This window comes from Triturus cristatus, chromosome 4_1 (genome assembly GCF_964204655.1).
Source record: "Triturus cristatus chromosome 4_1, aTriCri1.1, whole genome shotgun sequence".
Taxonomy (NCBI): domain Eukaryota; kingdom Metazoa; phylum Chordata; class Amphibia; order Caudata; family Salamandridae; genus Triturus; species Triturus cristatus.
This window is the reverse complement of record NC_140585.1, coordinates 1,092,894,801-1,092,911,343: the sequence shown is the minus strand read 5'-3', so window position 1 is coordinate 1,092,911,343 and position 16,543 is coordinate 1,092,894,801. Positions and strand designations below refer to the sequence as shown.

The following is a 16,543-nucleotide window of genomic DNA, read 5'->3' as shown; positions in this document are numbered from 1 at the left end:
CGAAATTCAAAATGCTCACTCTCATCCAAGTGTTGTCTGCTCTGGATCCAGGAGACTGGATGTTAGCATTGGACTTGCAGGACTCTTATTTCCACATCCCCGTCCTGCCAGGCCCACAGTTACTATCTGTGGTTCATGGTGGGCTGCGAGCATTTTTAGTTCGCTATGCTCCTCTTTGGCCTTATTAGCGCCCCCGGGTGTTTACCAAGGTGATGGTGGTATTCACCGCCCATTTGCAGAGGTCAGGGATTTTCAGTCTTCCCCTACCTTGACGCCTGGTTGTTGAAGGTGGCAGTTGTCTCTGACTTTTAGACTATGGCAAACAGCCTGCACTTGCTGGGGTTCACTATCAACATGCCGATGTCACACCTGGCTCCCTCTAAAACGCTCCATTTTATCGGAGCTGTTCTGGACATGATGCAGTTTCGGGCATATTCTCCCAAGTGGTGAGTCCAGGAGATTCAGGCTATGATACCGATGTTTCAGCTTCTATCCTAGATTTCAGTGAGACTGACTGAGGCTGTTGAACCTCGTGCATCCTGCTGGTAAACCAAGCCCGCTGGCATATGCAGGCTCTGCAGTGGGACCTGAAGTCCAAGTGGGCGTGGCATCAGGAGAAATCTCTCCAACAGCTGCTGTGTACTGTTAATTTTGTGCCACCTATAGTTACATCTCGGACACGATGCAGAGAAGTGTTTATTTTTCTGTTTTGAACAGGCTTGTAGCAGGATATCATTCTCTGAAAGTCAAGAATCAGTGTTGTTTTAATATTTAATTTGGTGATGTATCTCACTACACGTATACATCTCATTTATATGTTATTCCAGGTATCTTACTTGTTTTTCCAGGCAGATCTTATTGGTGTTTTGCAAAGCACAAAACAGAATTAACTGTAATACAAGCTAGCTGCTAATTGTTTCCTTTGCAAACAATCAATGGCAATCTTGAGTGGGCTATTATTTTTACACATGGTAGAATTAAAACATTTTTTAAAAATGTAAACATGAACTTCTCTCTAATTCAGCCAAAACTCCTGCATTGGATCTATACTGCATTTTGCACTGAAGCTTTTGACGTGTAACAGTCCCCTTGTCCAACATCATTCCTTGCCCAGGCTTTCAAAGAGGACTTGGCAAAGCATCTTCAACTGGTGTAAGCCCCATAATCCATTGAAGATATGGAATCTAGTTAAATTGGGAGGATTTGCATCATATTGTTGTCATTCATATTGCAGAAAAGATGTTGTGGGAATTGTTAGCCAAGTAAGTCAATTTTCCCATGGCCGTCATCTCCCAGATCCTTCATACCATCCATTACACACTGGATGTGATGGTGTACTCCACAAGATTAATGTAGGCAATTGGCAGATCAATAAGAAGTAAGTTTCTGATTGACTGTGTGGTGAAGTGGGTACGTTTTCTGTCAAGGGAGACCCTGAATTCTGTTTACTCAGTGTAACAAAGTAGAATAGGTCCTCAAGTAGTAGACGTATGTTGAGATGCCCTTCTCTACTCTTCGCCAGTGTAACAAAGTAGAATAAATCCTTTTTGATGTTGGTAGATTCTTTCTTAAAAGAGCATCCCATCCATATGTCAGGCTGCACATCCAGGTCGTTGTAACTCTCACCGACACATGGAACCCACAACATGTCATAACTCCTGGCACTTTTAAATGCCCTTGCCCATGTGTGGGACGAGTCTTCATCAGCAAGGACTACTTTTAATTCCTGTGACTGTTTTTCTTGGTCGGGCCATTCCTCACTCCTATCAAGGCACCCTTGCAGGTTTGTGAAGTTTAGAGATTAAAATTGTTTTTTTGGGGAGTTCTGTTTGAATTAAATGAGTGCCCACTTATTTCTCTTCCGTGGCTCCACATCCATAACCAAGTGCCTTATCTGGATATACTCAACCCTCTCACACTCTCCAACAGTGCTGGAGGCTTACATACACCATTCTAAAGATATTATTGCACCTGAATTAAACAAATCGTGCACTTTAAAACAGTGGCCATTTTCCATTGTGTAAATCTAAATCAATCCAGAACAGGAGTGGAGGTGTGATTGTCAAATAATGGCTTGAATGATAGTGGAATGGTAGTAGCCACTGGGTTCCTTTTAAACCGTTTCGGTGCGTTGAGCATAACAGCTCATTACATAAGGAGGTTAAACATGTCAGCGAGTTACCACCCAAAGCATAGAATATTTTCAGTTACTATCTATAACAGAACCTAGAGGCCCATTGCTAAGTATTATGTTTATAATCCTATTGGTCAATTAAAAAGAAAATTAAACATTAACCTACAGTAAAAATCATACGTGCACCGCAATGTTCAATTTACTGTACATATTTTTTCTAGAATTGCTTTTTAATTGCTGTTTTGTCTGTATTTTTTATTTTAGTTTGCTGTATTCTACAAAGGCGACGAATGCCTCGGCAGTGGGAAAATCATGAGACTGGGTCCATCTCTGTACACATTGGGGCAAAGTAAAATTGAAAATACTCCTTCAACAAATGCGTCAAAAGAGGAAGTGGAGACATGTGGTCCATTGTCCTGATTGAGTCTTCTTCCCATGTGGTCTTTGTTGGCTGTGGAAAATATGAAGAACTAAGCACCCATTTTAGGTGGCAGGCAAGACATCCTTCCAGGACAAGACATTTTGGAATACACTTGTTGCCTGAGAAGCATTTCAGAACATTGATGCAACTTACTCATATGTTGAGTCTCCTTTCCTTCAAGCTATTTGAGATGTCCTAATCCAAATGCAAGTCATGGAACATAACTACCTCTTCAGACTTAAATGGTTGAGAGTCTGGAACATGCACTCTACAGGTTCCGCTAACTTATGGAGTCGTTGACTCCAGTACATCATGCCTTTCCTTACTCCCAAGACAGTCGGTGGTGGCTGCATAGCTTGTCTTTCTCTGCTTGTGAATCCATTCAACCCTTCTCCATATTCAAAAACTGCTGTTAATATCAAGGCCCATTCGCTGGCGATGATGTATGTGTTTTTTTTTTGCCTGGGTGACAAGAACTATACAATGCAATATAAGGCTTTCCTCTACTGAGCAGTTTTAAATCAGGTCATTTCTAGATTTGACGACCCACAAAATATTCAGGCACACATTACCACGGTCAAATGAAGACATCGCTTTTGTCAGTTTAGTCATAATTGATTTTATGGTTTAAATCTTTTATTATTTTGAAAGGACAAGCATTGCAATAGCCACCACCTACATCCACCGGCTGATGGGGATCATTCGTATTAACTAGACTTAAGAGCAGAGAAAGAAGGAAGTAGAAGAGAGGGGGGAAGGTAGAGAGGTATATTCCCTACATGCATGTGTGATTGGCCAGGCAGGTGTCGCATGAGTGACTCGGGCGGGTAAGGTCAGCCATTATCATTAGTCCTGGGGGGGGAGGGGCGGCCTGAGTGAGCCGGAGCACTCTGAGGTATCTCGGGCATGTGAGCTCAGTGAATTAGGTGGACAAGAATTCTATTGTGGTGCCCCATGTTTTGTCAGATTTGGGGAGGGAACATGTGAGGCCCCCTGTAATCTTCTCCATCCCCAGTGTTTCCCATAGCTTGTATAGCCAGTCTAGGCGAGAGGGTATCTACGCCGTGCCCCATCTGGCCAGTAGTGCCTGCTTGGCCGCTCCCAAAGCCAGAGGTATTGCTCTGTCACGGCAAGATCTAAGAGAGTACATCAGAGCATTGGAGAGCCCTAGAAGTATGTATCAGGGAAGTTTAGGTAAATCAGTATGGTATATGTCATCTATCTCTCGAAGAATTACCGCCCAGTAATCCTGTATCTTTGGGCATGACCAAAGAATATATGTGAGCGTGCCCGGTTGGTCACATTGACGCCAGAATTGCCCATTCCCTCCCGGTTTCCATTTGATTATCCTTGCCGGTGTGCAATACCAATAATGTGCAATTTTTAAAAACATCTCTTTACCGGTTGTACTGCAGGAGGAGGCTCTGGCTCTATGTATAGTATCATGCCATTCCTTGGCGGAGAACTCACTCTCCATTTCCGCTTCCCACCTACATTGCGCAGGTTATTTACTATGCTGCCTGGCAGTGTATAAAACGGCGTAAATGTCTGACAGCAGCCGTTTATATGACGTTCTTGTAATGTACCATTTCTTGAACTTTGTTAAAGTGCGACCTGCACGGGGGAGAATCTGTGGCTGGGTCACCCAGTGGCAAAGAGCCAGATATTGCCAGTATGTCTTCTGAGGAATCCTAAAGCCTTCGTTGAGGCTAGTGAACTCCATCACCCCGTTCTCGTCGAAGAGATCACCAATGGCATAATTGATTTTAAAAGATATCCCGATCAACAACCATATATTTCCAAGACATTGTGTCTTGTCCACTGATGAGTGGGACCCTGAAGCCACAGAATACCTTGTGATTGCAATGCATGAGGAAAGCCTGAGGCGTGTTGGTAGGTCTGTTGCTCCTGACACCAGAGACCCTCCCCTCTAAAGCATTGCCGAGTCTTTCTGAGGGCCAGGGTGGTTGGTGGTACAAGCAGGCGCATCATGTGATTTCCTCATGAGATATTTCTTGATTAAAATGTCCAAAAAGATGTGGATGTGAGTTCTGTTGTGGGGGGTTTGCCCGCATATCATTTGCTATCTCAAATCTCGATATCACCACTGCTACCAAGGATCTGCTTTGGCTCCTGACAGTGGTTGGTGATAACCTCAATACACCACTAGAGATCTAGAAGTAGAATACCCTAGCATGGCCTCCAGTGAGATACATACCATAACATTTGAGCTGGGGATCACCATTAGTTTATATATTGTTGTACAATTTTGTTGAGAGCTCCCGGACAGCAGTTGTTTATGAGCAGGGGATATTTCACCTACGTTTGTGTGGACAGTCACCAGTGACGAAGCATGCTACAATACAAAGTGGGTGAGGTGACCTACCCATATCTTTTGGGAGACCTGTAACACACACATAGAGGGATAACAACATATATATTTTGGAGGTGATCTCTAGCACTGATGGTGTTTTGTATATTGGTTGGTGAGAAACCTTGGATGGTGAGGAAAAGGAATTCTGCTGGGTCCCGTGTGCCTTATGGTCGTAAATGGCAACAAATGCCTATGAGACATCTTTCTTACAGCTCACCAGGAAAAATAACACCTAGTACAACTTGAGGCCAGATAAAGCAGGTTGTGTAGCCACCTCACTTGCAGTACAATTCTTTGTGGCTGGCGCAGCATCCTCAATTTCTATATCTTTCAATAAAGAAACAATGTCCCTTGCTATACTGACATTAAGTTGCACCCTAATTTGCCCCAGCACTTTTGTCAAACTAACACAGATACTGTACTGGTGAGGCACAAGAAGAAGTGCGTGTGTGCACCTAGCAGATTTCCTTCCTCCTTCCCTCCCAAATGAACATGAACCAGAAATGCTAACCTAAAACCTAAGAAAAAGCATATAGACGTCCATTCCTCTGCTGCCGTTTGCCTTGAAAATGTTGATGCTGCCAATTTAGTGATGGGAGACAGGGCGGCAAATCTTTCTGAAATCTTCTTTCTTGTGCTACTTCAGGCCCAGCCCAGTTTCACTTCAATGTTATGTTATGTTATGTTAGGGGCATTTGTATTGCGCACAGCTGCCCCAGCTAAGGGGCGTCCTGGCGCATGACAAGGTAAACATAGCCACACCTAACAACAACAGAGGGAAAAAACAGGGAACACTGAGGGAAAATTTAAAATAATGCGGTTTTTAAAGCTTTACGAAATGCCAAAAGGTCGTCCATCAGGCGAATCTCCAACGTCAATGACTGCTTCACAGTGGTTCCAAAGGGGCTTAGGTCTGGTAGCCTTCTTTTTCCAGGCCATATCTCTGGTATTTATGAGTTACAGTGGATTCAGATGTGGTATCAGAAGATGAGTCCCAACTTATCCTTAGATGCAAGTCCTACATGTCCTGTACCAGTGGTCCCAGGAAACTAACCTCTTGTTGAGTCTCCCCATCACTCCTCCTGGCACTCAGAGTTTGACCACAGCTCATTAGTTTAAGTATGGTTTGCACAGCTCCATGGGCCCTCTTCTTGCCTTCGGTGTACTTCTTCATTTACGTCAACATTCTGGAGATGAAGGAGGCTTTCTACAGCAGAATTCCTAGTTGGCTTCACTGCATGGCAAGAGAATGTTGATATTAATGAATAATACAACCACTGTACTCATTAGCAACTGGAGAGTTGTCATAGGCTTTTCACCAGCTCGGCCATTGACCTGTGTACCTGTAGCAAATCTGAGAGCGTTTGGCTTTCAGAAACTATTTACTGGGGTCATCTAAGAGTGACATAGACTACTTGAGCATATATTACAAAGAATGCTAATGCAACACCACATACTATCAAGATATATTTTTGGTATGTGCATCGGCATTGGATGTGGTGTATGTTTCTATAGTCTGTTTTTGGATTCAGCAGATCCAAAAGGCACCGCCACCACAAACTATCTTTTGATAACTTATATGTGCAAAGACGCAATCCAAACTACCTCATGTCATTTTGAGCAATACACAGTACAATTCACATTTCAACCACTTTTCATAACTTGAGTGAATAGACTAAGCAGACTGACTTACACCAAACACCTACATCCCAACGAGGCAGCAGCGGAACAATTGATCTGCCTCCTATTCAGTCATTTGATTGTTCTAAGAGAGAACACCCTTGCAGTCCAACCTGGATACAAAAAGAACGTTTTTACTCAAAGCCAGAATTACAAGTGTGTTCCAACTTAGCCTGAGGGTGACGGATTGCTGCGGGAATCCTGAATCACAAAACTTTTGAGTTCTTTCTCTTAAACCGTTCAATCCATTGGCCACCAATGACATGAAAGTGGTAACTCTGAAGTTTGTGTTTTTGTTCTTGTTGCATGTGTTCGAGGGGGCTAGAGGTTCCTTCTTTGAGCCCTCAACGTTTTTTCATAAGGATAATCAGTACATATTCCCATTGTTCTTTTGTGATTTAAGGCCTGATTATGATGCCGGTCGGACTCTCATCTGACCGGCACTGTGGCGGAAGCAGGACCACGCAACTAGAAGTCGGCAGTCCTGCTGCTAGCATTACGATTTTGTATTGTGGCGTTGCAGCACATGCAGCGGTACAAAATATAAACATTTAAAACATCCCTGAACTAAGTGGCAGGCACCATACAGTGCCTGCCACATGGTACAGGGATGTTTAGGGAGGCACCAAAGGTGCCCCGCAGGCCCCGTAGCGGAGGGCCAGGTGGGAAGGGGCACTATTAGGAGCTCCCAAAGTCACTTTCTGCCTGCCTTTTCATGGTGGGTGAACCACCATGAAAGGACAGGCAGAAAGGGACATTGTAGTCCCTACGGCAGTTCCTGAGCAGACAGCACTCTCATGGCAGGGAATGGGAGTCCGACCGCCGCACTGACGGGATCCTGTCGGACGCAGTGGTCTTTCCTTCCCAACAGTCGAGCTCCGACTGCCTGCATCCTAATGCAGCAGTCGGACCAATGGGCTGGATGGGGGTGGGACTGTCACCGAGGCCTGACGATGGTGGTCCCACCGCCATCATAAGCAGGCCCTAAATGTCATTCTGGAAATGATTTCTTCTTTTTCCCTATTCCCTACACTTTGATCCTGATTAGCCTTTTTACACATTGTATAAGAGACCTCCAAGATATTGATTCCTTGTTTGGATGTCTCCGGCAATTTGGAAGGCTGGTCTCCCCCATAGGGGGAAACAGCCTTTACCACGAAGCATTTTCTACGCATTACGTTTACAACGATACACTTACCTCGTAAACGTCTTCACAACGCGTAATGCTTCAACGAACATCTTCACCACGCAAGCAACGTCATCACGGAACAACGTCATCCTAATCCGAAAAAAAGCATCAGTCCATCTTCAGTGTCGGCGGAGACCTGCGGATAAAGGAAAAAAAAAGAAGAAAGGGGGCTTGGGGGGGACTCCCCCCCCCCCCCCCCAAAAAAAAGAAAAAGCGGAGTAAAGGTAAAATCGAAGTAACGGCAAAGCGTGGAAAACACATTCCATTGTAACGCATGCGTGGTAAAGGCATGCGTTGCAACGGAATGCGTAGTAACGACATATATTCCCCCATAGGCAGTTTAGCCGAGTTCTATTGACGGACGTGTTGGTCGATAATAAAGCTAGTATTATGGTTGCCCTGCCCCGATTTATGTTTCTTTTCTGTCTTCACATGAACTGGGTAGAAGGGAGATAAGGCTCGTACTAGTGGTGTTTAGTCCCCCTTCCACTTCGGCAAATAAGCCCACCTCCCTGTGATGTGATCTGCCTAGGACTTCTCAGGGGTCTGTGTGTAAGGGGCACGAAGGCCTGCCCACATGTGCAAATGAGTGAGTGACTTATTTTAGTACATCTACAAGTAATGAAAGAAATATTTACTAGATTGACCTCAAATTTATATGTGATGTTTTTTTTAATAGAAAACATGTATTTAAAATCTTGGAGTCCTGAAACTGTAGATATTTATGTAAGTTAATTAAAAAAAGGTTATTTCTACATATGCCTTGTTTGCTTTGTTTTCTAAATCCTCCCTCAGTCGTTCTTGTAGTCATGAAGCGGCTGTAGTTAAAGAAACTTGTTATCTTACTATTCTTTGTGAAAGGGTTTAGGTAATATTACATTGCTTTAGTGCTTCCCTTAGCTACTTTTTTTTTTTTTTTTTTTAAGCGATCAATGGAGCCCTGCATGCATTGCATGTGATGTTTATCAGAGCTCAACCCAAGCACCCTCTTCCGATTCAGTGAAGTTGTCTACAAAGGATACCATGAATCAGTGGCCATCCCACATTGACTTCCATCATAAGGGTAAAGAAAACACTTTCAGACCTAGTAATTAGGATCTCAACTCTGAAAAGAGTTAAGAGATCTTAATTACTAGGTGTGTGCACTCACAGGACTTTGTTGTGCGGGAAACTCCAATAAGTTTGTGAAACTTCATAGTTTCTAAATACTTTTTCTTTTTTAGGTGCTGACGAGAAAATACACAAAACATTGGTTTTACAGGAGAACAATCCTGCATATTATTGTTCCGATTATGTGTTTACCCAGGGAAATATGTTAAAACATTTTTTTCCAATTATTTCCCACATAAAAGTCGCATATACACTTTTGGCCGATACACTTTCCACAAAAGGATTTTGATGCCATTGGAACTTTTCCAAATAAGAATTGGGTCAAAAGTTAAGAACTTCACTACTTTGCAAAGTGGAAAAACATGAACTACACTCAATTCCAGTAACAGAATATGATTGCAGACCTCTACTGATTACTCAAAAGTAGTAGTTTCGTCTGTATTTGAATGATTCACATATATGCTATCCAAGTACCATCCACAAATGGACTTGCCTGTAAAAATTATATAGACTCTTTTAAATTGTGTATATGACACCGAGGTGTACTTCATGATAACTCAACCGTATCTAAGAACGTAGCGGATTCATTTAACTAGCCTTGCAGAGTAACGGGGAGGCATATTTACAAGGGCTTTATCTCCACTTTTTTGGCTTTTAAAGCCAAAAAAGCAGAGATAAAACTATCGCCCTATTAACAAGAGGGTGCTAACATGCATTAGCGCATGTGAGCACCCTTTTACCCAACGCCTCCCTATGCATCTCTAATGAGATGCAAAGTGGGCGTCACTGGGCAGGACAACCTTATAAATATCGCTGATGTGCACATCGCGATATTTACAAGGCTGCCCCAGCATTTTAGCACACGTTAGTTTTTGGAGAAAACCGCTGTTTTCTCCAAAAACTAACGTCTGCTAAAAAGCAGACTTACCTATCCCTAACATTGGGGTGGATTATGCTGATACGACCATGTGGGTCGTATCAGCAAGGTTATCGCTGTTTTACAGGGAACATCGCTGGAAAACCAGCGATGTTCCCTGCAAAACGGTGTTTTCCCTGCTATCTCTGGAATTTGTATCTCCCTGGAGTAACGTGTTGTTAATAACACGTTACCAGGGCGAGAAATTCCAGAGATAGACAGCGATAAATAACAAAGCGCTAAGCGCTCTTTGCGTTTATTTATCGCCGTCATTGTAGATATGCCACTCGGTTTGTTCCCAATTGGAACAAGCTTCTACGTGAAAATGTATTCTAAAATGTTTCTCCACATTGATCTTTATCTGTAAATGGTCATATTTTTTAGAATTCACTTACTATGATACTGTTATCACCAAGGCGCCAAAAATCTTTATTCATGCATCTTCCTAAAATTAACGGGTCTGACAATCTCAAGCAAAAACCGATGAATGTCGAGGTCCAGTAATCCTGAAGAATATTCATATGTAAATAATTCGACCACTTATCCAGCACAGTATTGTAACCATTCTTCAGTAGAACCAATGAGCAATATTCATATGTAAATAATTCGACCACTTATCCAGCACAGTATTGTAACCATTATTCAGTAGAGCCAATGAACATATAATACTGAACGGTTTCATTTGTACCATGTTCCTGCATGGAGTTTGTTCAAGAAGGGTAATCTCCTATGATTGGCCACATAACATGTCCGAGGTAAAAACCTTAAGGCATGCCTCATCTGCAAAGTAATTTCCCAGTCTTCTTAGGGTTCCAAGATTTCTTGAGGATTTAAGAAATCTGGCACACCTTGCCTTTTCTGAATAGTGTCTCTGATTTTGTACATCATCTTTAGCTCTTTTCATCATCTGTGCCACCCAAAGGTAATAGTCAATTCATATATTTTAGTAGTTGGTGCCCAGCCCTTCCCCTTGCATAGTGGCTGTATTTATACATTATAGCGACGCCGGCCTTCTTGTGGCCCCAAGTAGACATGTTTTAATAATGCCTGATGAGGCCCAAATGTTACCTTTCTTTGAAAAAACCTCGTCAGACAAAGATGGTGTATGCACAACTCAGTAGAGTAAGGGTTAAGGTGTAACTGAGAGGGTATAACATGCCCAATAGTACTCTTGGGAAGCAAAAACCTGTTTTCTATATATTCTTTCCCATAAATATATATATAAGATCAGAGAGCAGCATAAATTATCCAAAAAGGAAATATGGAACCTTGGGTAGTTCCCAAGTTTTATGTGAAATCTAGCTCCTTTACAGGGAGCACTCTAAAACATCACCTAAACTCTAAATCTGCTCACATGAAATGTCTGCTTTTCAAGCAGAGGTTGTAAGCATTGGATTAGAGTGGGTTGGGCATAAAGGGGTTAACTCTCAGAAAAAGTTAGCAATCTCTGGACTGTTGGATACTGCAATACCAAAAATGGGTCAAAAAAAAAATATCCACTTCTGATTGGTTTTGGGAATATGTACTTCTGTAAGCAATCTCAGTTTGGCAGACCCGAAGAAGGATCCATGTTAAAAAAAATGATCTGATTGGCTTGCCAAAATGTTGCAGCCGCCATCACATAAGTTGGAACCTCAGTCCCTGAGCGTTGAAAAAATGGGTGCGTAAAGGAGTGTGTGACAACATTCTGACCCCTAGGCCCATGTGGTAGTGGGGGGAAGGGAAGGGGGTCCAAAGGACTCTCCCATAGATAAAAATGTAAAACAAAAAATTGGTTGCTGGAACCACAGTTGCAGTGGATGGATCTGTGGTACCCAGTGAGACTCTCTTGTGTGGCACTGCAGTTCCAAACTAAAAACATTAAAACTAAATGTAGAAGGATCTGGTCATAGACCAGACCCTGCTTCCAACCTTGTTTTAGAACAAATAATGTTGGATGTTGGTAACAGTCAATTTCAAGTCTATTAGACACCATCCCCGGATTGATGATCAAACAAGCACGTTAATCAGTCCATTGAGCAATTCATCACATGCTGCACTATAAATCAGTAAGAAAAAATGATTTTGTGGCTACCAGTAGCTGTACTGACCTACGACAATTCACTACAATTCTCTTTGGGTCATTTAATCTTCTTTTGGTCCTTTGATTTTTAACCGCAATTCTTTCCAGAAAACAAAGGTCAACTCAGCCCTTTCTGTTACAGCACTCCTTTCTAATATTTCTTCAGCATAGTCCACTACCCTACTCCTTTTGCAGCAAGCAAAGGCTGACTATAAACAATGTGCTGGCTTTCATCGACAAAAGAATCCAAATTATAAAAAAGGGGTTATGTTTTGGTAATTTACCAGTTTCCTGGCTTTTCCAGACGAAGTTTTCAACTAGACTTGTGAGGCCCTTTTCAGTAACCCTAGTGAGGGCAGAAAGTGCAGTGGCATTAGGCCTTCGTAAGGGTAAGAGAATACGCCCAGTTTTTGTTTTTACATTTACAGAGTTAAACCTACTATGTGTAAAACAACTAATCTCCCTCCTCTAATCATCAAGAATGGGTCCCTGGAGTTTGAGGCTGTATTTGATTCTAGGAATAAAGGACAATTGCAGTACCTAGTGGCCTGGAAGGATTAAAGACTGGCGGAATGCTTCTGTGAACCTTCCACATTTGCCTACACCCATTGATTAGTAGCCTCCTTCCCCAAAGGTTCTTTCAAAAGCCAGCTCCAAGAGGAAAATGTCATCAGGTTGGTCGTTACTGTCCGGAATAAGGAGGTCACATGTACTCTTGGATTTGCGCTTTAAGACTGGTCACCATAGAACCTGCATTAGAATCTGCATTAGAAAGCCCGTAAGGTTATGGAGGACCGGTGTTTGGCTGCTGGGGCAATCAGGATCATCCCTCGTGTATGTTAAAAGGAGGGACTTCCAGGCTATGAGTGGTAGCAGGGTTTTGTAAGCAGTCCAGGTGCCTACCTACTTTCTGTGTTGTATTAGCACTTTTGCTATTACTTCAGTTCATTCACTGATTTGCATCCCTCACCTTTGTTGTTTTGTTTCCTTCGTCGGTTCAGCCAGTACCTTTACCTTCCAGCCTGAAGTGTGACTGGTTCTCTGTATTACGATTTGTTGGTGTTTGCTGATCCTTTGCCTGAAATTTGACTTGCCTCTGAATGCTATTTTAGTATTGGCTGCTGTGCTTTTTCTCCTGCTTCTTCCCTGAATTCCAGTTCACTATCGACCTGGGATTCCACCCTTGCTGCTACCGGCTTCCTTCGATGGTAGCTTAGGTCCCTACGGATCGCCATTATGAAGCCAGTAACCTTAATCACCAATACCTTCTTTTAGAGTTTATGCAATATAGTAAAACTTTGTTTTTCGTACCATTAGTATACATTTTCTATTCGCTTTTGAAAATACCGTAAGTCCCCCAAAGTTTGAGAGATGTGTACTTGACAAGCTTGCACCGTTCCAGCTGTCTCTTCTCTCTCTCTCTCTCTCTCTCTCTCTCTCTCTCTCTCTCTCTCTCTCACTTCCATTCCCCACCCCCTCCAGGGTTATTCTATTCATGCTCACTTATGCACGGGTGTACCTACTTTCTGGGGAGTGGGGTGGATTGTCTTCAACCTCCATTGATCAAGTTCCACCAGTACTGGCACCAGTGGCTTACCTTTGCTTAACACGCTTGAAGAAGAACCAATGTGCAGTAATACACATGCAGTCTGTAGCTTGACAACTGGTCCCTATTGATATGGATGGACTGCACAGCGTTCTCTTTCATTGTGTCAGCAACCAATTCCAGCATTTGATGGTGCAGCTGTGCACATTGAAAAGAGGTCAAGCTTAGAACCTTCCATTTTGGACAAAGTGTCTTCATGTATTTGAGAAACTACTCCTGCTTCCACCAAAGAAAAAGAAGAAAAGGGTTAGGAGGTGGAGTGCCAATATTTTGGGCAATTTCACATTTTATAAATAGGCCAGTGGTATGCTTACTACTTGCTTAACATAACCTTGATAATAGGTTGTTGTATTTGTGTTTTTTTGTAATTCCATCTCAAGTAACCTCAGTGCAGGTAGGCTGCTTGGGCACTTTGGTTTGATTGTGGCATCACTTTTCCTGCTGCCAAGCTGATGTTTCTGCTAGTAATGAGTACACGTCATGCTGGCTGTATCGTGTGATGACAACATCATCATTAGCACTTCTTTCTATCTATGCAGGTTCTTCTCTCTCAGCAAAATCCATCTATTCAAGGTCTTGCTCTCACTGGATTGGATGCTGTTTTTTCATATAGGCCAATTGATCTCCAAGTACCATAATACTCCACCTTTCATGTTGCTCTGGTCTGTGGCAAATTTGTGCAGTCTGTAACGTGATCCTTATTCTGCTTAAGTTTAAAGAAACCCAAACCAAGGAGGAATGCTTCCTTGTAGAGCCAAAGCTAGACGGTTTACTGGAGCTGAGCTGTTTCCTTTTTCTTAGGCTGAGCTGTGACTACAGTACGGGTTGCTGGCTCTGGTTTTGAGAAGATGGAAGCAAGTGGAGGAGGTACAAGAGCATGCTGAATTGAAGTGGTCTGTACTTCCTCAGCACCACTATTGACATGAAACATCACTGGTTCACCTTCTTCAGTTCAAACTAAGCTTTTTGGGCCCTTCCTTTTCCCTGTCTCCTGAGGCAGGACTTGGGGGTCTACTCCATGCCACCTTCATCTGAAGGGGTCCTTTGAGAGGAAGGGGTGTGGTCTTTTTTTCTCAGAGGAGATGGTAACGATGATGTGTAGGATGTAAGAGTAGTCACAATATCCTGCTGCTCAGCAAGCTCAACGTCCTGCTCTGCTCCTACCTCAAGAAAATCATTTGTAGCAGACTATTGTTGGGGTTGAGTTTCCTGGCAAGTTTTTTTTTTCCCATTTCAAATTCACTGGTCTCAGCCATGACTACAGTCACTGCAGCTCCGAGAGACAATTTCCTTGGTTTTGGTGGTTATGGTACCATTTATATTCTAGAGGTGATCTTCCCAATATCTTGCTGCCCAGAAGAGGATGCAGCAGGTACATTGTGTTGCACACTTTGGCAGAAAAAGGGTGAGGTGTTTGATGCCAGTTCTCCTTACTGCCCCCTTTCTAAGCAGGAGCCTACTTCTTTTGGGTCATCTTCTTTACTTCCTGTTAGAAACATGAGAAGTATCACTTAGCAAGGGAGGTCTCTGATATTCATGTCAGCTAACTCACAGACCAAAAGATAGTCAGTACAAGTCACCATAATAACAAACACGTGTAATTAAATGGTGAGGCTGGGCGCTACTTAGACAAAATGCAATGAAAATGTACATAATAAATACCTGGGGCCATATTACACATTATCATTGTTTGCGCCCCATTATGGTGTATGTGCTGCCTCCAGGGCAGCCGAGACCCCGGGGGCAGCACATTCATGTGAAAACGTGGAGCAGCTGCTCTGTGTTTGAAAGTGCAGGCGGCACCCGCCTGCACTTTCAAAGGGGATTAGAGATCCCCTTGCAGGCGGGTGCAGTCAGTGACTGCACTCACCTGCAAGGGGATGTCTGGGGGGTCCATGGGTCCCCTTCATCCCCTGCAGAGGGCTGCTCTCGGGGGGCACACTGACAGTGTGCCACCTTTTGAATAGCGCCCTGTCAGCGCACCTCCTGAGGGCTTCTTTGACTCTGCGCCCGCGTCTGTAATATGGTGCGGGCGCAGAGTCAAAGGAATTCCCTCATTTGCTTAGGGCACGCCCCTATGCAAATGAGGGAACACTCTCTGAAGGTAGCGCTGCGCTTTAAGTGCACCAGCGCTATTGGTATTATAAAAGGAGATCATCAATAATCCTAGTGAGAAAATAGGGTCTAAGGGAAAAATATTTATAGACCTGCCCAAGTGCCACTCCCCTACTTCTGAACTATACACAAAAAAACAGGAACTGGGGGTCTAATAACAGACAGCACAAAGGTGATGAGTGAAGGTGAACCGAAGTGCAACAAACCAAATCAAACCTAGCCACGAGCAGAGCATGGATTACCATCAATCTTACTCGAAGGACAGAGCAAATAGTGCGAGAAAAGTGGCTCTCATGATCAGTAATATCATTTGGTGATCCAACTATTTGGCAGAGGTATGTCCCTTGATCATGGGGACTGCTTCGCTAGTTTGAAGCTCTGTTGTTCCCTCAGGCTGGTGAGTATTAGTCAGCAACACATTAGGTGTAAAGAGTTGTGAAAAACAAGGATCGTAATCCTATGGTGTGCAGTGCAAGAGAAAGAAACAGTGAAAACTAAAAAAGGTTGTGTAGAGGGGATAAATCTTAGTGTTCCAAGTACTCCACACACCTTAATTAAAAGGGTGTAACAAGGTTATAGCAGTACTAGCAAGTGACTGCTATGTAAAGGTCAACATGTTTCAGCCATCCGGGTTTGACTCCCCACGGCTTTCGTCAGGACCTATGTTGCACTAAAACATGCCACTGCAAAAAGTACATTTCTAGGCGTGATCACACTTATCTGCATGTAAGAGGTTGGATAGGATTGGAAAAATACAACCTTCAACACTCTAAATCCTCAAGAGCGTAGAGTGTAGTCATCACCTAGAAAATAAAACACTTGTTGCACAAAGTCCATACACACACAACAAAACAAAAGTGCTATCATTTCAAGCAAGAGTCTATCTTTGCATTAACAATAAGCATATCAAAATTGCTTACCCCACGTATTCTAGGA

At 43.1% G+C, this 16,543-nt stretch overlaps 1 protein-coding gene across 1 annotated transcript in view; it reads left to right on the top strand.

Annotated features, from left to right (window-relative positions):
• TRMU (tRNA mitochondrial 2-thiouridylase) overlaps positions 1 to 3,061 on the top strand; it is a 198,417-nt gene extending 195,356 nt beyond the window's left edge. The window contains exon 11 of the mRNA XM_085654078.1: positions 2,399 to 3,061. Coding sequence (XP_085510204.1) covers positions 2,399 to 2,554 — 156 coding nt within the window. The 3' untranslated portion in view covers positions 2,555 to 3,061. The remainder of the gene's footprint in view (positions 1 to 2,398) is intronic.
• The last annotated feature ends 13,482 nt before the right edge of the window (positions 3,062 to 16,543 follow it).